This window comes from Moschus berezovskii, chromosome 11, assembly GCF_049115385.1.
Source record: "Moschus berezovskii isolate FMDL1 chromosome 11, NW_MosBer_1.0, whole genome shotgun sequence".
Lineage (NCBI taxonomy): Eukaryota > Metazoa > Chordata > Mammalia > Artiodactyla > Moschidae > Moschus > Moschus berezovskii.
In genome coordinates, this window is record NC_142470.1 from 80,397,439 (window position 1) to 80,420,927 (window position 23,489).

General features: G+C 38.5%; 1 protein-coding gene across 2 annotated transcripts in view; it reads left to right on the forward strand.

Annotated features, from left to right (window-relative positions):
- Positions 1-16,641, forward strand: part of SRBD1 (S1 RNA binding domain 1) — a 253,401-nt gene extending 236,760 nt beyond the window's left edge. For both annotated transcript variants that reach the window (XM_055400672.2, XM_055400673.2), the window contains exons 20-21: positions 11,851-12,035; positions 15,750-16,641. In XM_055400672.2, coding sequence (XP_055256647.2) covers positions 11,851-12,035; positions 15,750-16,039 — 475 coding nt within the window. In that variant the 3' untranslated portion in view covers positions 16,040-16,641. The remainder of the gene's footprint in view (positions 1-11,850; positions 12,036-15,749) is intronic.
- The last annotated feature ends 6,848 nt before the right edge of the window (positions 16,642-23,489 follow it).

The window sequence follows — 23,489 nt, forward strand, 5'->3', positions numbered from 1 at the left end:
GGGGGAAAAGGGAAGAGCAGAGTAATGGGAATCAGGATTACCGGGGTTATGGATAAGAACTTGCAAATTTAAGTAGGGTAGTCAGGGTAGTCCGGATTGACAAGGTGACATTTGAGCAAAGCCTTGATGGAAGTATAGGATTTAGCTGTGCATGCAGATATCTAAAGGAAGAGGGACCAGAGAGTATAAAGGCACTAATGTGGGAGCTGGCCCGGCAGGGTCAAGGAATAGCACGGAAGCCAGGGTGGCTAATGCAGAGTGAGCAAGGGAGAGAAAAATAGGAGATCTGGCCAAAAGGGCATTGGGAGGCTATTATAGGGACTTGGCCTTAATTCTGTGAAGTCAGGAGCCACAGCATTGTTTTATGCTGAAGAGTGGCATGCTCTCATTTATATATTTAAAGGAGCCATTGTTTGCTGAATTAAGAGGTCATGAGAAGTCATGGTTAAAACAGGGAGACCAGTTAGACTAAGTGCAGCAATCCAGGTGAAAGCTGGTGATGATTGAGACTAAGATGATGGAAGAGTTGGTGAGAAGTTGTCAGATTCTAGGTATGTTTTTAAAGAAGAGTCAATATTATTTGCTGACAGATTGAATGAAGGGTATGAAAGACAGTAATTGTAAATATGAATGACAAAAATAATATGAATACCAGAGATGGAAGATGAAGTGGAAACTTGTAATGGAGGGGAATGGGGAAGAGAGAAGTTAACTAAACTTGGATCACCAGCCCCCCACTCAGTGATTTCTGCTCATCCTTATGGCTTTAGGACACGGGTTGACATGGCATTATTTATTTAATAAAAGAATGAAAGATGACTATATAGGAGAAGACTGAGGAAACAGAACTAATTATATTTAGGAGTTGATTTTAATAGAGCAAAATGAAGTGTCTAGCTTTACTCCAATTTAAATATTTTTCCTTAATTCTAAGCTGGCTGAGGTCAGTGTAGTTGTGTGAGCAAAAGTGTTGCCAAAAGGTCTCAGTCATCCTCTCTGCCATTGTGTGGAGTAAATGCTTCTTTTAGAACCCTTTGTGGATCGAAGGGGTTTTATGACCTTCCCATGTTGAATCCCATACCTTCATAGAGTACTGTCTAGAGTGCAGGACTTCCTAGATTTTACAGACTAGAAACGTTCTGGTCTCCCATTCTTCATTCCCTAAAAGCTAAAAGAAGCAACCACTTTTTATCTTACTTCCTCCTAGAACATCTGTCTCAATGCTCCTTCTTTTCATTGACCATGAAAGAGGGTTATTTCCCACTTTCTGCCATCATCCAGAAATTGTCACGATGTCTCCATGTGTGAGTGATTTCATCACGTTGGCTATTGCGGGCCGTGAATAAAATTGCTGCTGTGAGTAGAATGAAGCCCAGAGCAGTCTGTGGACGGGTTGCCACTTTCCCCACACCTCCTCGGTTTTTGTCCTGCCATTCTGGACCGGTCAGGAGAGCCAAAGGCGGGTATCCGATTTCCCCTTTTTCTTAAATAAGGTGCCAGGAGGCAGTGCTTTGTGCTGAGATTATGCTGATTTGTACACGTCACACTGAGACCTGGCACTCTCCCAGAGAATCTGCTGCATTCAGAATTTGATTCACTCCAGATAGCTAAGCTTGAAAGTTGTTACGTTCTTGGTTTAACTTGAAAAATGCCAGGAAATTTAATGTCAGGATTGTCACTCAGCACTCATTTTGATAAAGCTTTAGCTAGTAATTAATTGTTATTTCTGTTTTGGTCATCAGGGAAAATTTTTAAAAGGTTAGTTTCTAGCAGGAATATGGCATATAGCACCAAAGTGTTGGACTTGGAAAGTTGTATATCAAGGGATGATTTACATCAATATCTGCACTATTATGTTAGTAATGTGATATTTCTTTTATTACTGCTGATATTCCTATTTCTGACCCTAAGGATCAGTGTGGAGAAGTATGTTTTCACAGAGTAAACAACCACCAACTTAAAATTCAGGTCTGGAACAGGAATAGTCATTTAACCTCACAAAATATTTTCTTGAGGACAGGAGATCTGTACAAAAGCTAAGCAATGTTTATTCTTTATTTGGTGGCAGGGGTGGTGGTGGGGGGACTTGTATTGGGTTTTTAAGACCAGAAGTTGATCAGAGGGTACAGATTTCCAATTATAAGATGAACATGTTCTGGGAATATAATGTACAGCGTGGTGATTTATAGTTAATATTATATTATAAACTTGAAAGTTGCTAAAAGAGTAGATCTTAAGTGTCCCATCCCCAAAAAGGAATGATAATTATGTGACACGATGAGGGTATTAAGCTAAGGCTGTGGTGGTAATCATTTTGCAGTTACAAGTGTCTCAGATATACACCTTAACTTTTAAGTTTAAGTTGTACACCTTAAACATATATAGTGTTATATGTCAGTTCTATCTCAGTGAAGTTGATGAGAGAAAGGCCTACAAAAGTAGACTTAACTCAGCAAGGAATGGATCCCAACTATTGCTCCTGAGCTAAAAGCAGTTGGGAGCCTAGGAGCTGGAGAGTCCCTGTGAAGATCCTGCCTTGTACACTGCCATGGAGCTAACATAAGTCAAACCAAAGAGCTTGATGGCCCATACTGAAGACCTTTAATGACTGAGCACATCTCAATCTCTGTTTCTTTCCCATTCCTGTTCAAGGATTGAGCACCTCTGAACTCATTTTTCTTTTTTTTTTTCTTTTTAGCCTTGCTTTCAGAGGTTTTATCACATTCTTTCCAACTTTAGCTCTCTGCCCAGCAAGAAGCCTTCTAGCTAATAAGCAGCTGTAATACAGGAAGTTGAGGTTGTTTTTATTTAAAAACAAAACAAAATGGCAGCAGTAGAACATTGGTATTCATAGTTTCAACTGTGAGCAACTCAGAAGGCCCCTGACTTGTGGTGATTTGTAATTTTCTGAGGGTAAGTCACTTAGTTTAATGAGTATGTCTGACACACCTCCCACATCTAAAATTTACCACAGCTTTATTCAGCATTTGCGTGCCAACTAACTTTTACAATGATAAAAACATATTTCCTTGTGGGAGACTTGCCTGAAAAGAAACCCAGCTACAAATGCTGTAAAATAAATGAAGATTAGGTAAACAGACCTAAGAAGTTATTTGTAAGTTTGAAAGATCTTAAATTTTTCTGGACTTGCCTCACAAGAGTTGGCAGCCTTCAGACATGAAAATTAAGGCAGAATCTTTTCTGGCTTTTGATAAGTGATGTCTTAGGGTGTGTATCAATTACTGCACATTAACTTCTTCTATGGAGCTATGATTAGACAATATTATATTGCCTTTTCATAAAGAGACATAACATCACAAAAGAGAGACCAAACCTAAAATACAAAGATCATAAAAAGGACAGATTACTGAAAGCAATTTTTGGTGTTTGTTTTTTCCTTGTTAGTACTTAAATACCCAGATAGCTTTACTATAATTCCAAGGAAGTTGCAGTCATCATATTTTTGAAAGTGCTTTCATAAAAGAGAAAGATGATGAAAGAGAGTCTACCCACTGGAGAATCAGATGACCAGGATGTGGGATACTTAGGAACTGACTGTCATGTCTAACGTCTTACTCACTGTTCTAACACACACCACATGACGTTTTGGGCAAGCCTGGCAGAGATAAATAGGAAGTTGAAGAACCTGAGATAGTACTAACTTCCTGCTAGCTTCCTCTGGAGGCAGAGCAGTGCCAGACTGCCTATGTTCAAATCAAGTTATTCAACCTCCCTATGTGTCATTTTTCTTATCTGTTAAATGAGGATAATATTACCTGTCTCTTCTGGATGAGAGATGTGAGAATTGGTCTATAAAGGAAGCTGAGCACTGAAGAATTGATGCTTTCAAATTGTGCTGGAGAAGACTCTTGAGAGTCCCTTAGACTGCAAGGAGATCAATCCAGTCAATCCTAAAGGAAATCAACCCTGAATATTCACTGGAAGGACTTTTGCTGCAGCTGAAGCTCCAATACTTTGGCCGTCTAATTCAAAGAACCAACTCATTGGAAAAAATGCTGATGCTGGGAAAGATTGAAGCTGAAAGGAGACGGGGGCAACGGAGGATGAGACGGTTGGATCACTGACTCAGTAGACATGAATTTGATCAAACTCTGGGAGATAGTGCAAGACAGAGGAGCCGGGCTTGCTTCAGCCCAAGGGGTCACAAAGAGTTGAACACAACATAGCAACTGAACAACAACCACGTGGGATGGCAGGACTAAATGTATATAGAATTCTGAGCACCGGGAAGAGAGCAAGCTGTTATTACCGCTGTAGTCATTGCTGTTATTTTTGTTGTGATTAAGCAGGGGCTGTCCAGTTGAGTCATAAAAGAAAAGGGGCGTGGGGCTGATTTACAACTGTTAGTTGCCCAGGAGAAAAAAATGTTTTATTGTGTGATCCAGGTATAATTACATTATAATTTAACACTGTTAATTAATGTTAACACTGGGTCCTGGAACTGAAAAAAACACTGCTTTCTCTCCTGCATATCTGGAGAAACCTTGTAGTCAATGAGAGGGAGTTGCCAGCCAGCCATAGTGCTTGCTTCCGTCTGTTCCATTGCCAACATATTTGCCCTTCTCCTTCTCCCCTTCTCCTCTCTTCTTCAGGTTTAGATCTCTCGGTCTGGAGCCTGAAACTCAGTCAAGTATTGATTTAGTCTCCCATTATCTCCCTTCTCCCTTTCCTGTCCCCACTCTCACTGTGGATTTTAATCTTAGCCTGGCTTCTGACCATAAGCAAATTATTTTGACCTCAGTTGCCCAACCTTTAAATGGAATAAAAATGGCTCTGCCCATTCAGAGGACAACTGGAGAGATTTATGGAAAGGGCAGGTGTTGAACATTTTCAAATTTCTTGAAAGAAGGATTCCTGGACAGGATGGAATTCATAGTATAAAGGCTACTTCCCAAGGAAAAAAGTTCTTTATTCCAGTACATGGAGTTTATCCCCTAGTAGTGCCAGAGCTTTTTCATTTCAGCTCTGCTATCACGAGCTTAAAATACTGCTTTTTAATTTGCCCTCCTCTTTCAAATATTCACAGGCACTAATCCACGTTATGGCTTTACAGACAGTAAATTAAATTATATGAATTCTGAACACAGTGCTTTTGAGCTGCAGAGAGTCTGCAGCCTTTGAAACCACTAACTTAATTTTGTACAACTCTTATTCAGTAACTCAAAAAGAGCCAAACTTTTTCCTTTTGAATTTGGTTTAAAAAATAATAATAAATTACTCCCAGGCAGTGGTACCATGTGCCAGATTTTATCTGGTACCTAAATCTTCTGTCTACATTGAAAATCTCCCAGAGTTAAGCAGTAAGCAGTGCTAATGAAGATGTGGCGTATATAACGAATTTTACCTTAGCTACAGCCTTGTGGTCTCTGCTTTGTGACTTTAGGCTGGTCACTTAATCTATATGAGTTTAAATTCCTTTATCTGCAAATCTGTATCCATAATAAATTTATGACAGAATTAAATGAAGTCATCTTTACTGAGCACTTTAAAAGTATTTGTCTGCATGTAAAATCCTACCTCTAAAATAGCAGATATAAGTGGAAGGTGATTAATTCTGATACACTGTCATTACTTAAATTAGACTAAGCTCATTCAGGGCAAAGGCTCTGTTATGATGTTTCATAGTCTTCTTCCACAGTAATATATTTATTGAGGAAAACTAAATGATTTTCTAAATTATTTTTAATTCACTTTAGCATTTTGTCACATGCCTTTGAAGTGCCTTGATTTAAACAAATCTTTATCATTTGAAGATGTTGTGTGTGTGTGTGTGAGTGTGTTTAAAACAACACAGATTCAATGGAAAGAGGATGGTCAAACTCAGCAGTTGGGTTGTTGGGGGTTTTTTCTGTGTTTCTTTTTTTTTTGATGGGGGATTATTGTTTTAACAAGTGTAAGAAAACTGATTTTCCTTCGTCACTTATAAATTTATTTCTAAGACAGGATTTTAGAAATCTTTAGAGCAGTAATCACAACATTCTCAATACATGATGCCTTTCCATTTTTATATTTTCATGTGCATTTGGATGTATGTATATATACATTGGGTTTTTTAAATTATAGCTTTAATTATATCGTAATCACACAGTATATCATACTGTGGTTCTGAAATAGGAAAGTGAAAGTGAAGTCGCTCAGTTGTGTCCGACTCTTTGCGACCCAATGGACTATAACCAACCAGGTTCCTCCATCCATGGGATTTTCCAGGCAAGAATACTGGAGTGGGTTGCCTTTTCCTTCTCCAGGGGATCTTCCCAACCCAGGGATCGAACCGGGATCTCTCGCATTACGTGCTGACTCTTTACCGCCTAAGCCACCAGGGAAGTCCAAACCTACATAAAAATCAATGCTGCTTATTCTTTGTGGTATTGGTTATTATTTCTCTGATCTTTGGTATTTTGTTTGATGTAACTGCATGTCTTCTTCAGCTATTTCTAAAGAGATCATTCTAATCTCAGATTTTTAGAGGATGTCTGTATAAGCACACTTTAACTGTTGTTTTTTGTTTTTAACAAAATTCATTCCCTTTACTAAACTGCTAAAATAAAACCACTTTCTAAGGATATGTTCTCCCACAATTAATGCAGCATGCATCAAGTATCCAGCCTCTGTGCATGTGTAATAGACCTTTGAAAAAGAAGGAAACATTTACTAAGTTTTTCAGAAGTTAGAAGCAGGTTAACAGTCTGATGCTTATAAACCAAGTCTTTTGGAAGACAGACTGCATCCCTTAATCTGTGGTAGCTTCTTTTTGGTTCTTGTTTTTTTCTGCTGCTCATAGATCTAAGAGTCTGTTTAGATGCAGGAAGTACTCAAAAGACACTCTAAATGGTACCAAGCAATGACACTTTTAAAATGCCCCCCTGCTACCCAAAGGATTTTCAGAAATACCTTGGTTACCCTGATGGACAGGGAGGCCTGGCGTGCTGTGATTCATGGGGTCGCGGAGAGTCGGACACGACTGAACGACTGAACTGAACTGAACTGAACCCTTTCTGAAAGGGTTACATTTTTTCAAGTTTATCTGCAGTGTGTGAGTTTTCAAAAGCTGTTACATTCTTATGAAAAATTACTTGCTGTAACTTTCTGTGGTTGATGATATGCTAACAAAAACCGTTTCAGTATTACCTTCACTAGATACCTACTAACTTCTGAACCCAGTAGGTTGTTCTGTGGGCTTCTCTGTAAATGCCCTCTACTTGAATTTACCTTTGCTTGTGGATTTGTCATCAGTGAAGATTTTGAAGGATTCTGGCCCAGTTCAGTTTCTTGGTTTAATAGAGGTTAGAAATTTAAAGATTCTTTGATGATGATTAAAGTGCAGTTCACACTGCCACCCCTTTGATTTGACTGCTGAAACAGCAGATGTGGTAAAGCCACACTGCTCTAAGCAAAACTAAAGTGTGCTGATCCATGCTCACCTGGGTGAGTTCAGCTCCCATAGATAGCATAAAGGAGTAGTGGGTTTCCCTCCTTTACCGTGTTGGAATTTATATTTTGTCTTTAATATAAAGCGATACGTTTTAAATGCATATAGAATGTGTGGGTTTCAGTATAACAAACTGAACTTTTCATTTGTGTCCTGCCACTTGCTCTATAATCACAATCACAGGTAAGAAGGCCAGGTTACCTCTTTCTTTTTAAATTGTTGAATGTCTGCCTGTATTACAGATGATGCTCTCTGCTTTATCTGTAACTACTTTTTCTAAATAACTGCTCTTGCATTTATTGGTTTATTGATATGATTACTTTAAAACTGAGTAAAACCAATGGATAAAAATAAACAAGTATGAAAGTCTCTTTTAAAAGTATCCAGCCTGGATGGACAACCAGGAGTACTTTGCCCTTGCAGCATGGTTCTTTGTGGAGTCTTAAATCTTGTGTGTTTAGACCACAAAGCACATGTTAATATTAAGTTGTTTTTAAAGTGATGGAGTTGCATCACCATGATTTTTCTGTGCTCTGTGGGATATCATGTTGCTTTAATGTAATGAGTCCTGGGCTCCTAAATTTCTTTCTCCATGCTGGAAATGATTACATAAAACTGAATGGCTATATCTGAAATCTAATGAATCTTGAGGATTTCTTATTCTTCAAGAAAAATATTACAAAGACTTTTCTTATTCTTTGAGGAGGAGAACTTGCATTTGTAACAAGTTTCTGTTGAAAATATCAGCGATTTTAGGTTTTATATAGCATTCTGTTTGAAAATCAAGCAGCCTCTCTCTGCTGCAAGGTCTGTGTTTTAACTTTGTGCAGATGTGTGCTAAAAGAACATGATGTGCTTATTTGTTGCATTTATGCTACTTTCTTACTTTAAGTAAGATGGATGAAATTACATATTAAATAGAAACAGCAGCTCAGACAGCAGTCCTTAGCTAACTGAAAAAGACTTTCAGAGACAGTGTTAAGAAAATGAGACTATGATTTTAATAACCCATGGACTTTTGAGAGAATTGTCTACTTAAATACATTTATATAATAATTTCTGTGTTGGATTCATCAATGTTAACTCTCTAATGTTTAAAACTAATCTGCCATTAAATTGTGTTGGTGAAATGTTACCCAAAGTATTGTTTTATGTCTTAACCAAATATAACAGTTTAATTTTGATGTAACTGCAGTTATAAACAGACATACACTGATGTGTATAGCATGAAACTCTAGTTAGTGAAAATAGCTAAGTGGCCTTGGGCAGGTTATTTAACCTCCCTAAAGCTCGGTTTTCCCTTTCTGTATGATGTGATACCTACCTTTTAGGATTATTGTCAAGATTAAATGAGAACATCTACCAAGCACTATTTTTTCAGAACACGTTCGCTCACATTCTAGTTCTAAGCTTCATAAAGTACACTGTGTTTTTATATGGTACTTCTGAGCCATAAAGTACTTTGTGTTGAGTATTTCCTATTTCTAAAATGAAGCCGTATGTTGGATATTATTTATCACACTTGATTCTAGAGTAAAAATTCAGAATAATGTAGAATAAGTTATTCTTAGTGTAGTTGGTGGTGGACAGGGAAGCCTGGCGTGCTGTGTTTCATGGGGTCGCAAAGAGTCGAACACGACTGAGCGACTGAACTGAACTGAACTGAGTGTATTTAAAGAACACATGTTTATTAAGTGGCTGCTGCTGCTGCTGCTAAGTCACTTCAGTCGTGTCCGACTCTGTGTGACCCCATAGACGGAAGCCCACCAGGCTCCCCCGTCCCTGGGATTCTCCAGGCAAGAACACTGGAGTGGGTTGCCATTTCCTTCTCCAATGTGTGAAAGTGAAAAGTGAAAGTGAAGTCGCTCAGTTGTGTATGACCCATAGCGACTCCACGGACTGCAGCCTACCAGGCTCCTCCATCCATGGGATTTTCTAGGCAAGAGTACTGGAGTGGCTTGCCATTGCCTTCTCCGATTAAGTGGCTAGTCAGCAAAAAAACCCCATTGTTTCCTATGGTTTACAATTGAATATTTTTGAAATCTGATTAAAGAGAGGTCAAACTCAATGCTATTCCCAGTTCATTTTATAGTTTCCCTTTTGTTTGTTAGTTTCCATTTTCTGCAACTCTGTTGTAACTTTAAGAAAGTTTTCAAAATAAAAAAGCATCTGACTCTGTTGCATAGTCATTTAAAAATAGGGTTGATCAATACTGAAGCATTAGCTAGGAGTACAATTTGGTGCTTTTTTATTGATTTTAATTACCAATGCCCTCAGGCTTGTGTGTGAGAGGATGAAAATGATATATGAAATATGCACCCAGGTTAAACAGACCAATATTCTTTGTGCATCTGCAGCCACTATAAACAGAATCCTTTATATGGAAGTGACTTTAGTATCAGTTATATACACACTCACAGAAAACCTTAGGTCTCCAAGTGGCCTCCTGAGCGAGTGTTTTTGCTATTGAGGCCAAGACATGTGCAGTACTTTGGGAAGTTTCTTTTAGTTACTTTTATTAATTATAAAATGCTATTCAAGTTTATTATGAATCATCAACCCAAAAATATACTTTTCTGGCCTTTTAATTGTTGATTGTAAGCCAGAATCTTGGGGATTGGAAAGATATTCTGCTGAATAGCCAGTTGCAGAACAGTCAAGCCAAGAGGGTAAATGCCAGAGAAGTCTGCTCAGCAGGACCAGTATTATTTAGGAAGTCGTGCAAGGAAGTTGGCTGCGGGCAGAGGTTGCCATGTGTCATCTGCCCCATCAGTCAGAGCTATAGCAGCTGTTGCCTGTCACCAGGGCCGTTATGTGCTACTAACAGATACCTATCAGCACTAAAGATACCGCTGCCAGTCCATGGGCCCAGAAAGCCATGGACACACAGACATAAAGTGTGTAACTCACTGGCTACCAGTTGGGATGGAAGCTTATTTAAAAAAAAAAAAAAAAAGGAGCCCAAGCACTAACTCCTTAGTCTTTCATGAGACCCTTAACCAAAATATATTAAAGAAAATAGGTTGGATTTTCATCAGTCTGTTTTTGACTAAAATTACGACTTTGGAAATGCAGGAGGATTACACATTTGAGCTCAAAGGGACACCCCGGTTAAATGAGAGATGAGAGAGTTTCTCCACTAGATAAACAGACTGTCACTACCAGATTATCACTATAGAGGCCTTCTCTAGTTGAACGCAACAGTGGGGAAAAAAAGACTGGAAATAACAAGCATTCCTTTTGTGATCATGCAGTAACCTAACAAATAGGATACATTCCAATTCTAATCATAGACAAGCCTCCAACAGTTTCTTTTTCCCCTGCCTGTATTCCAGAGACATCCTTAGAGGAAAGGATTTGGGGGCATTAGTATCGCTATCTATCTGATAACTGTGTTGACATTTTTAAAGAGCCATTAATCATAGGAAATGGAACTTAACGATGTAGAAAAGTACACAGCCAAGGAATATCAAGAAAGTAAGCTGTAGCCTAATATTCAGATGAGATTGAAGGGAAATTCATCTTTAACCCTTTGTTTTTTTCTTGATTAACTCACTACTGAACTCCAAAGCTAAATAACTGAGAGGCAGCTAAACAAACATGGGGAATGGTAAACATAGCAAAGGGAAATTGAGAAAGGCAAATAGTCTCCTAAATATTACAGGTATGTAATATATAAAGTATATAAAGTAATATTCACCTTAAGATTATTATGAGGTCTTCCTTGCAGAGCTTCCATTTGGGGAATAAGTCACTTTTTGATAATTCTCTCATCCTTTTTCTCTTGACTTCTGAATCCTTAATATACTTGATATGATTTAGTCCATGTGAGGCATAACCATTGATGGAACTGGAGCATTCTTAGGTTGAGCATATGCTTGCACAGGTTACACTGTCATCAAAGGTACACAGAAGTAAAGAACAGAGATATGGCATATGCTAAAGTGATTTGTTTGTCAAAAGCTGGCAATCCTTGTTGGGTATTTTGCTGGATTTTGATAGCAGCAATTCATTGTTTGCCTAATAGCTAATTTAATTGCAAAAAGAAGTTTTCCTAACTGAAATTTGGAGAAACATGAAGCAGATGTAGGTATCCTTATTTAGAAAATATATCTGGCACTAAACTCTAATGAACATTGCACTGTAAAATGTTTCTGATGCTGATTCTGAGCAGGAGCTTCTTTGGAAAGTAACTCAAAAACCTCAAATCATCCCCTTCCTTTTTTCTCCCAAGACAGATCATCTTTATGGCATAGGGCACATGGTAGATTTTCAGTAAAGACCAGTTGATTGATTCATGTATGGATCTGAGATGAGTAGGAGTGATCTATGTAAGGAGACTGGAAAATAAGTAATATATTAATATTTGGTGGGGGTGTGTGTTTTTCTTTCCTCTGCAGGTTTTTGTCGTTCGTTGGAGGGACATTATATGAGATTGGAAAGCCAGAAATGCAGCAAAAAATAAATTCATTCCTTGATAAAGAAGGAATAGAGAAAACTGCAGAAAGATTGCAAACAACAGTACACACCTTACAGATCATTGTAGATGGTCTTAGCCAGCCGGAGAGCTTTGACTTTCGAACAGGTAAACAATGAATGTGATTACCTTTCACTTGAGTAGCTCACAGTGATCCTTTGCCACAGGATCATTCGTTCTGCCTTTCTCTCCATTAGAAAACTAGAGCGCAGTGACCTTCCTTCAAAGTCGTTGAAGCTAGTACGTATCCAGAGCCAAAGTTGAGGCCACGTCTCCAGACTCCTCCTCCCACACTTATTTCCCATCACACCAGACTAAACACATCGTGCATGTGTTGCCATGTTCATGGAGACAAACGTTTTTCATAATCCTTTCGTAACTGTTTTTACTTCATAAGAGTCGGAAGTCCAAGGTAAAGCATTCAGTTCACAAATTAAAGTGAATCTTCTAAGTTACAGCCTTCCAAGTTCCTGGATTCTATGTCAGTGAACACTCTGAAGAAAAAAGATACTCTGTTGATTTTCCTTCTAATTAAAAGTCTCATGGCTTTCAGCACAGGTAGATGGTGAAGAAAATTTAAGAGACATAGTTGTTGAGAGCAATGACCCAGTGAGAAGGAATTAAGGTATCAAATGACCTACTTCCCAAGGAAATTTGACTCGGAAGCCCTGAGATTTAAGTGAATCTGTGCTTGTCTCACATCATTTTTATGATACCATGTTTAGGGCTTGGCTCATTTCATCCTGGGTTATGCTGTGTTGAGGTGGTTTCTTTGAAAAGGTCTGGGGGAATTTGTGTTCGTCTGTCAAGCTCAATGTACCATTCCCTCAATATCTGTGTAAATTTGAAATTAATTTTAAGGTTGGAGAAAAATAAAGTGAAACATATAGTGAGAGCTATGCCAAAAATGTAGGAGTAGAAACCTCCTGGGTGGTCCATCCAAAGTGAATACTTTGTGGATAAATCCCTCACCCTTTGCAGTTATTCTTAGGTGTGAATTCCATAGGTGGTGTCTAGCAGTGAGCAGTGGCTTTCAAGCAGGGTGGGAGTGCTATGCCTAAAACCACTGTTATGCCCGGAGTCCAGTCCCCCCATACTGGTAGAATAAGACACTCACAGCAATGCAAAAGCAAGAATGGGGTTTATTTCTAGCTCGAGCTAGGACTCCTGCCTCCTCCAGCGCAGTGGAGTGGGACAAGAGCCCCGAGCCCAGGTCACAGCGGTTTTTATAGTCTTAGATTACATAAGCACCTATTTTTGTTCAAAAGATCAAGCTGGCAGAAGCTCATTGGCCAGTTCATGCACGCGCGGGGTTTTTCTGGGGGATTTCCCTTTTTCCTCTGATTGGCCTGATTTTTGGCGCTGGCGGGACTTTTCTAGGGAGGAGTTTCTTAATTTTGGAGCCGGTGGGATCTTCTTAGGGAGGAGTTTCTGTGAACTTAGCCTCCACCCTGTCTCCAGGAAATTGAAACTTAGGCCTAAGGAAGGTCTCAGGCCTATCCTGGCTACTCAGATGTTAGGGCTCCTAACACCACTACATTAGAAGGTTGGCAAATATGCTCTGTTCTGGCTTTTCTTGTCTGTCTTTGTTTTTTCGGTCTTGATGTTGATTGTTCCATGATCTCAGTTACACTGTAGACTCAGAGCAAAGATCAGCCCTCAGATTACATAGCTGAGTTAAACAACCAACAGCTAAGTTGGTCTCCCGATGATGCTTTAGTTGAGCAGAAACATACACCTGGGCTCTGAATTGAGCGTACCAGTTACTGCAGTATTTATCATTGTTTCAAGTGAAGTTTCAAATAGATCTCTTTGGAACTGACTTTTGCCCTAGCATAAGTCACAGATTTCTAGATGTCTGAGAACTTTCATTTTAACACTAAATACATCATCAGGAAGAAAGGCAGACAGTCATACGTTTAAAGGAGCAGATAGTATTTTGAATGTTTCTGCATTTATGTTACATCTCTTTTCTTTCCTCCATTTTCTCAAAATTACTTCCTTTCTTGCCTCATTCTTTCTTTATACTCATCTTGTCTTCTGTTTTTCTGGTGATATAATCAGCTCTATGTTATTAACACTGTGGTCAACAGTTTCCATAATTGTGTTCATCAGAAGCAGCCTGGTGACAGGGGACTGGGTATGTAGCCTTGGCAATCAAAGTGTTAAAGTTTGTCTGGTACATGGAGGCTTTTCTGATTTCTCAGTGGCCCGGGCTATGTTAAGTAGTTCTTGACTCTGATTTTCCATGCAAAATTAAGCAGCTGATCAGAAACTCTTGGGGATTGTAGCTGCTGGACCTTTGTAAGAAAGAGGGAGAGTTTGTAAGTATAAGAACAATACTTGTGGGGCCTCAAGAGACCATCCTACCTCTGACAATGATCAACAACTTGCTTTCCCTTTGCTTTGACACAGTCCTTGCCCAGTGTAATGGCATATTCAGTAGGCTCTTTATTTTTGGAATTCACTCCTGAGCATCAGATGGAATTCTGTACAATCAATTCTAGTGTTAGCATATTCCTTTTTTATGAGGAAAATTAGATTTAAGGTTTAAAGAGGGGTTTTGTTTTGTTGTAAAGGTAAAAAGTGGATTTTTTAAAAAAGAAAACCTTGATTTCGGTGTGGTTAGGCTGGGGGAGGGGAACCAAGGGGTGACCAGTTGTTAATACAAATGTAAAGGATAGTTTTAACAAGTAATCAGGATAAAGCCAACAGCTGTGGAGGAAAAGGAAATGGAATGGGTGGAGGGGAAAATGAGGTCTTAGTAAAAGGAGATCCAAGCATAGAATGTGTTCTTTGTTATTAGAATCAACATTCAGTAATCCTAGGAAAGGGGGCCAAGAGGAGCATGGGTAAATGGAATCCACAGATAATCCAAAAGCCCTGTTTCAATTGTTAGTTGCAGCCTTCTCCATCATAAAACATTTGTTGTTGTTTTTGTTTTGTTTTAACTTAAGCCATGATTCTTCAGCAGGCTTTGTGCCTGTCTTTGGTGGGGGGTAGTGTTATTGAGCAGAGAAATGTATCGGTACACTGGCATGAGCAAAGGAAAGAGGGCTGTAAGAACTCGAGAGTAGAGATCTGTGCTTCATCTTTGTTTCTTGAGTACCTGATAGAGTGCTAATAGGTGTTAATAAATGTTTTATGAATTGAATTGAAAGAGGAGAAAAGAGATAAGGTACTGGCCTGTCTGGGTTTCTGAGCAATAGATAATCAAGAATCCACTCTTTTTGATTGGATAAATTTATTCAAAGTGGATAGGAATTGATCCTTGAGTTCAAAATTTGGGGGGACAAGTGAGAAAGAACATTTAAATTTCACCACATTTGACTAAACATTTATGGATGTTCTACCCACTTTAAACATTTTGAGAACTTCAGTCACTTGGAGGAAAACTCCCACTCTGCTGTGAACAAGGGTCTTATTTTCTCAGTATTTCTGATTTAGCCTTGCATATTCTTTGAGCAAATGTATTTTCTCATCTCCTCTTCATAAAGAAGAAAACAAGACACTCTACTCAAAATTTTGAGTCCCTTATGTATGGTGCTAATGTTCACAGGTTAGCAAGAGAGTTTGAGGAGAAGATAGTGTTTGAGTAAACTTTCTTGAATTGTTTCTACTTTGCACATGCTGTTTCTCCAACTAGGATGCCTTTTCTCTGAAGGCAGGCATATATATTCAGCTCCTTTTATGTCTCCCCTCAATGCTTAATACTGGTCTGGGCACACAATTGATATATATTCAGTACTTACTCATTAAATTATATGGTGTCTAACAATGCTGTATTATTTATACACTGTCCATTTTCCCCTTTCGTTGTAGATTTCGATAAACCTGATTTCAAGAGAAGCATAGTCTGCTTGGAAGACCTGCAGGTTGGGACAGTTCTTACAGGCAAAGTTGAGAATGCCACCCTGTTTGGAATTTTTGTGGATATAGGAGTGGGGAGATCAGGGCTGATTCCCATACGAAATGTAACAGAAGCAAAACTTTCTAAGACGAAGAAGAGAAGGAGTCTTGGACTGGGCCCTGGAGAAAGAGTGGAAGTCCGAGTACTCAACATCGACATTCCCCGATCTAGGATTACCCTGGATCTCATTCGGGTGTTGTGAGTGTGCCACTGATGGCCAGACAGTGGTTTTATTCCCTCACTTCTATAGGTTGGCAAGAATAAGTCAGATGTTTGTGTGCTCTGGATGGCAGATAAGAAAGAACTCACTTAATATCAGAAGTATTTTCCAAACATTTTCCTTATTTTTCCTTTTGAATAAATAGAGAGCTAATGGCTTGATTTCCTTTCCCCTTAAAAAAAGCAGCTCACAGACACCTTTATGTGGCTTCATGTAGTAATGATTTTCTGACCAAAATTTTATTTTTTATAACTCATCTTTGAATCCTTTTACATTTTGTATAATAGACTGTTTCACTTCTACTTGCCAACATGCCTTGCTGGACTTATGTGGAGTTATCTTCGTAATTTAAATCATATAATGTTTCTTGATAGTAGAGCTGGTAGTATTTAATCCTCTTTTTATAGACTTTTTTTTAAAAAATCAGGCCTTTTGGATTCGACTTGTGATTTTTCTCTTGCCAAGCAAACCAAGATATACCAATTAAACAGATCCTGATGTGTTCATAACCATCAAGTGAATAGCTCAGATTACTTCTCAGAATATATGTATTGATCTCTACAATAAAATGTTGTGGTTAGTGATCTTGTTTTTGCTGTGTTAATTCAGTGAATTATCTAAGAGTCAGTCTTGATTGAAGTAAATATGGCACATATTCAAACAAATTTTGTATAAGCCAGCTGTGCCTTTGGGGAAAATGGGAGTCTCTAGAAATCTGAAGAATGACATTATGTTTGACTTATCACAGAAAGGCATATTCTTTCATAAGCATAAATATTAAACTCCAAATGGGGATAGAAATGCCCCCCTCCTATAGATTGAATATATCAGGTTCAAAGGGACAAAAAAACAAGTAGATAAAGCCAGTGACTCTTAACTCTCCTTTTTTTTTTTTCCCAGTGGAGATGGTAAATATTAGCAGGATCATAGAGGGTAAAAATGATTTAAACAGAGCCCATACTGGACTGGTATCTTGTCCATTCTGGCTGCTGTGGTTGATTTCCCTGAAGGAGTTATTTACATAAAGATTAAGTACCTGGTTTTTGTTTTGTTCTTTTAATGCATAATGAGTATATGGTTACTAAAGAGGGTGACCAATCCTGCTTGTTTACCTGAGACAGTCAGTCCTGGTAAACCTTCATTGCCCTGGCATAATTTTAAATAGTGCTTCTTTTTGTTTCCGAAGTGCCCCATTTTGTATAATGAATCATATGATCATCTTTGTAGATTCTTTACCATCTGAACTACCAGGGAAGCCCTTAATAGTAACAGTCCCTTCAGTTCAGTTGCTTAGTCATGTCCGACTCTTTGCAACCCCACGAATCACAGCATGCCAGGCCTCCCTGTCCCTTACAGAGTGGTAAATCACACTATGTTTATTGATAGTTCTGCATGGTTCATGTTTCTCAAAATTTGCAGCCTTCCAGCTGGTTTATGTAGATCTTTTTAATGCCATGGGTTCCTTAAAAGTATATAATACAATTCCTATTTGCCTGACGATTTCATTTCTGAAATGCTTTTTCTCTCTTTCTTACTGGTCTTCAACTAACAGTGGATCTTAATGTTGTAACTTTAAGTTGGCCTTCCGGCTCACTCCTCCCTGTGTTCTTCCTGGTTCATAGTTTGTAGATCATTGATGAGTGATATGCACCTGAAGAGCCTTATTCTGAAGCCTGCAATGTAATTTCAAGCAAATGCTTTTTTAAAAATTTGAGGTATAGCTGTCATATGACATTATGTTAGCTTCAAGCATACAACATAATGGTCTGATATTTGTATATATTGCAAAATGATCACAAGTAGTCTGGTTAACACCCATTACCATACTTAGTCAAACAAACGCTTTCAGGGAAAGGGCCTTCTCCCTGGGCACTTTGAATACAGGAACCAGAGCAGTCAACAGTGTGACTCATCTCCGCTGACCTGGTAGCTAAGCCCTTGGAGACACAAGGAGGACTTGATACTGATCTGGGTTTCATGATTTATCCTGTTCAGCCCAAACATGGTAGTGCTCTGGGAGAAGAGGGCTCATTTCATTTATTTCATAACTCCATAATGTAGCATGATGCTTGGTGGTCAGTATATTCAACTAGTTCTAATTCCTGTTCTACCAGTAATCTACAGTGTGCATTTAAGCTGGTACCTTTACTTCTCTGGGCCTTCTTTTCCCAAGTTTAAAACGGGGATGATGATAATAAAGCATTCATTTTTTCAAATAGTGTTGATGGCCTCCTATGTGCCAGGCATTGTCCTAGACACTGACCATACAATTTTTACAGAAAAATAGAGATTATCCCTGCCTTTATGGAGTTTGAAGTTTATTGAGGAAAAAAGAATCATTAAGAATCACATAAAAATATAAAATCACAAGCAATATAAGCAATGATAAGCAATATAATAGTGACAGCATATAATAGATGAGTTGACCTTTACAGAAAAGTTAGAAAATGTTTCAGTGAGGTTTAACTGAGGTGTGAAAATGACCAGAAGTTAACTGGGGCAGATGTTTTGTTGACCTCAACAAGAGTTGTTTCTGATAAGTGATGGGGATGAAAGCCTTACTGGAGTGGGTTTGAGAGAGTGTAGGAGGAGTTAGATTGGACATAGTGAATATAGATAATTTTTTCAGGGGTTTTTGTTGTAAAGGAAAAATAGAAGAGTGGCTGGAAGGGGAAAATGGAGTACAGGGAGAGTTGTATCTTTTTTTAAAACAGAAGAAATAATAATATATACAAATAGAAAAGATCCAGGAAAATTTGATACAGGAAACAAAGAGGAGAATTACTAGAATGGGATCATTGGGTGGATAAGATTGAATAGATCTAGTGCACAAATGATTGGTCTAAGATAGGGATACAAAGAGTCCGTCCATAATAAAATAGAGAAGACGGAATATGTGGGCACAGATGTAGTTAGGAAGATATGATGACGGATGCTCCTGGAAGATCTCTTTGTATTGCTTCTACTTTCTCATTGAAATGCAAAAGAAGACTGAGACTGAAGTTCAGAGGGGAAAGGAGTTGAAAGTTTGAGAGGAAAAGGAAAAGTCAGATAAAAGGAAAAAAGCCCAGGAAAAGAGAGTATGATTTCCAAGCAGTGTTAGATGGTCTACTGGGTTAGTGATCAGTTAGTTGAATGTAGGATCAGTTAGTTTGCTTATATATTTCTTTAGCTATATCAGCTAGGTGGTTCAGGTCCAGGTTAGGTAGAAAGATGGATCTAATCAGGTTTGGGAGGTTGCCAAGTGAATACCATAGAAGGGCGAGAAAGTTGAAGTCGTGTGAACAAAGAAATTATTGACCATGGAATTTAAGCCTAGTAAGAAAAAAAAGAATATGAGGAGAAAGTAAGAAGCAGTGAGAAAGAATGGGATTGATGATGGAGTGTTAAAGTGGCATTAATAGAGGGTGTAATGGTTGGGAAAGAGTAGTTGTGAAAAGTTGGATGTTTAACTCCAAAATTGAGGTTTTTGGGGGTAGTTTTGTAACAATGGATAGGAAATGATCGTGGGAGTAAGTAACAGAGGCCGGGGGACAAGGCTAAGCTCATTAGAGAAGAGGAAGGTCTTCTATATGTGGGTAATGATTTTTGGAGGCTGTTGCAGTAATGCAGGTAGGAAATAATGGTGAGCTAGACCAGAATCTTAGTGTTAGACATGGTGAGAAGTGGTAGGATTCCCAATACAGTTGGAAGGTGAAGGTTGAGTCAGACAGGATTTCCTGGGGTATTTGGATAAAAGACTGGAACCAGAGGGATGAAAGTATTATCTACTAAGATGGGAGGGAAGTTTTAGCAAAGAAGTTCATTTTGGACAGGTTAAATTTGAGATACTCATTAGACATCTAAGTGGAGGGGACAAATAGGTAGTTGGCTATTTCAGTCTGAAGTTCAGGGGATGTGTATTTGGTGGTCACCAACACATAACTGTCCATAGTACTTATGAGACTGGATATGATCACCAGTGGAATGAATAGAAATAATAGGGAACAGAGAGAGATCCAAGGGCTCGGTTGCTGGAAATCTTAAGACACTCAGCCATAAGTTCTTTGAATATCTCTGTAGGGGCAGAGCCTGCTAGATGTATATTCAGAATTCCCCCCTTCTTCCTTACTAAAGGAATTCTCATCTGAGGGGAGCAGTAATATGACTAATAATGTGAATATGGCCGTGTGAGGTAACTCTGGCTAGAGAGTATAGGAAAAAGCCATGGGCTGGAATTCTATAGAAGGCCAGAAAGAGTGAGGAGGTCAGGCTCAGCTATCACGCTTTCCTTATCCTTTGCCCTGGCTCTCCTTCCTGCTTGGAATGCACATAGAACGTAGAGGTGCTGGAGGCCAGACAGTGCATCTCCAGCACTAGATAGTGACTGCTGAACAGAAAGACAGCAAGTTCCTGAATCCATCTCGTCATTGTGGTGTTACTAAAGCAACCTTGAACTAACTGCCTGCTCTGGACTTAATGCTGTGTGAGAAAAACAAAAGCTTCATATATTTATTTCAGCTGTTGGGGGGTGAGCAGAGGTTTACAGCAAAATGCACCCCGTGACTGTGCTGTCCCTACCCCTCTACATAGGAAAATGCCTGGCTTGTGATAAGTACTAACCAAATGTTGATTGATTAGATGAATAAATAGCTAATAAGAGAGTTCAGTAAAATGGTTAACTATAAGTGTTCAGAAAAATCCAATTTTCCTTAAGCATGTAAAATAATATGATGAAATAAACAGTTATTATATAACACCACACAATAAAATATCTAAAAATAATCTAACAATGTGCAAGATTAATATGCAGAGGAATTATAAAACTTGACTACATATTAAAGTACATTATGTCCCTGGACTAGAAGACATGATACTGTGGAAAGATTACTTTTGCCAAAATTCCAATCATCATTTCAGTTACCTTTGCTTTTTATATGTTCGTCTGTTTATTTAAACTTTAAAAATTAAAATTATTTGGAAGAGTGTGAAAAAGGTCAAATCAGTTTAAAAAGTAATTGAGTTGGATGATACAGGGGATTTGTCCTGTCAGATAGTATACTCCAAAACTTTCATTCAAATGGTGTGGTACTAGCACAGGAATAGATAAACAGAAGAGAGGGATAAACAGAATTCAAAATCAAGGGGAATGTATGTTAAAAGTGGCATTTCAGGTTGGGGCAAAATAATACTGCTACACTAACACAAAAATTAGTTCCAGATGGATTAAACATAAATAAAAATTTTAAAGAACAACAAGCAAACATAGGTCTTTAAGAAGTGGTTAAATAGCCATGTTTGTGGAATGCAAGAAAAAATATAGGAAATATGGCCCGATAGACCTAAAACTTCCATTCAAAAGACTTTGTTGGGTACTTCGCTTGAGACCCTGTGCCAGGTACTGGGGATGAAAGACGAACATGGTATCTTGATGATGTCTGCAGCCTAGAGGATTTGGAATTTAAGCTGCAGCAAAGAATATTTCAAGTTAAATATCATGGACACTTTGGAGTTAAACTTGGCTGCTGTCTAATTCAGAATATAGTGTCATCCCATCTCATCTGAAGCCACGAGACCCTTTTGGAATGCTTGGTTTTGGATTAATGGAGTGCTTGTGTTGAGGTGTCTGTACATCTAACCCTGACCTCAAAGTTAGCACTTGTGTTAAAATTGAAGGTGGAAAGAGTATAGGATGGAAAAACCAAAAATATATATAGTTGATCTTTTTATTTTGGCTTCCTGCCTAAAATCAGTCATAATGAGTTGGATTTAAATAACAGATCATGGAGAACTCCTGAATGACTGGGCTCACTGCCAGAGCAGTCCATTTCACAGGAAGAAAGATATAGATTTCTTCCCACTCACTCATTTTATATGGTGAGGATGATTCTGTGCATGATGGCTGCATTTATTATTTAGAGGGAGAGTGGGATCAGCAGACTCTTGTCCTGTCAGCACTAAAAATTACCTTTTTAGAAATTAATTTAAAAACCACCCCTGGAAAAGATATGCTATTCTCTGACCTCATATTGAGAATCTAAAAGATTTAGTATGCCTCTACTAAATGTTTTTTAAAGAAAAGAGTATAACCCTGAAGAAAGGAAATAAATGATTAATCTCAATACTACAGGGAAACCTCTCAAATACAGAGAATTTGTCACAAGCTCATCCAGTGTGACAGGTCTAAATGTTACGTAGCTCAGTCCTACAGAAAAAGCTAAAGATACAGTGGTGTAGAGAGAGATGGGGTGAAGGAGGGAGAGAAAGCTTTGGAATAGCCCAGCTTTGTTTTTTCTCAGGTTTCAAGTCTTGTTTTATCCAAGCAGTTAGGCCAAGTATAAGTCTCCAGGTTTGTTGCAGTATTTTGTAAAATCAGTCAAGTAACAGAAGACTGACATCCTGCTTCTTAACATGGCCCACTTCTGACAAACTTTCCATCTCCTTATGGCCAGGTCCACAGTAACTCGGGAAATCTCCTCAAAGGAGCAACCCTTTGAATGCCTTTCTCCACCCCAGTGGCTGGTTCTTTGATCTTTGGACATCTGCCCGCCTGCTTCCCAGGATTAAGTCTCTTGGCTGTGAAGGAGAAGGTGGCACCATTCAAAGTCCAACCCAACATTTGTTCATATTCTTTGCTTCACAGGGTTAAAATGATTTTGTGAAGCTAAACGTCAAAAGACTAACTGAGTCAAATTTGGTACAATTTGCTACTTCAATAACCAAAACAACTAAGTAAGATATACTGTCACTTTACCTGTAGTAACACCTACAGGAAACATCTGAAGTTATTTTTGGTCCTTATAACTTTATTTTTATTTCTATTTTTCCTTGTTGGAAATACATATGGTATAAAAAGTGTAAATAATAAAATATAAAAATTGAAAAAAGCCCCTTGTTATTTGAGATGTAGTCACCTTTTATAATTTATGTATATCCTCAACCTTTTTCTATACATACACTCCATATATAAAATTTTTTAAAAATCAGGGTCAGATTATATATATATGTTGTCCAATTTTTTTTAACAATATAGCATACACATCTTTCCATATCAGTACCCGCATATCTACCTTTATGTGTCTCATGATAAGTGTATGGACCATTGCAAACAGTGCTTCCGATGGAGTTTCTGACTAAGGAGGAAGTGAGTGAATCTGGGAGCCTCATAAACAGGTCCAGTACAGCCTGTGGAGCATTAGGACTGAAGTTCCTCCAAACTAACTTGGCTCACATGATCCACTAGCTCATGAAGCCACTGTCCCCTTCTTCTCCCCTTCTTATCCCTTGCTGCTATTCTGTACATATGAAACTCACCTCTAACCCAGGCTCCCCAACCAGCTCTCAAGCAAACCAGCCCCAGAACCTCCTAAGCCCCAGCTTCACAATTTATAGCAGCACTCAGTAACCTAGATGCAAAAAACCTCTGTTCCTTCATTGTTTATAAGGTCCCATT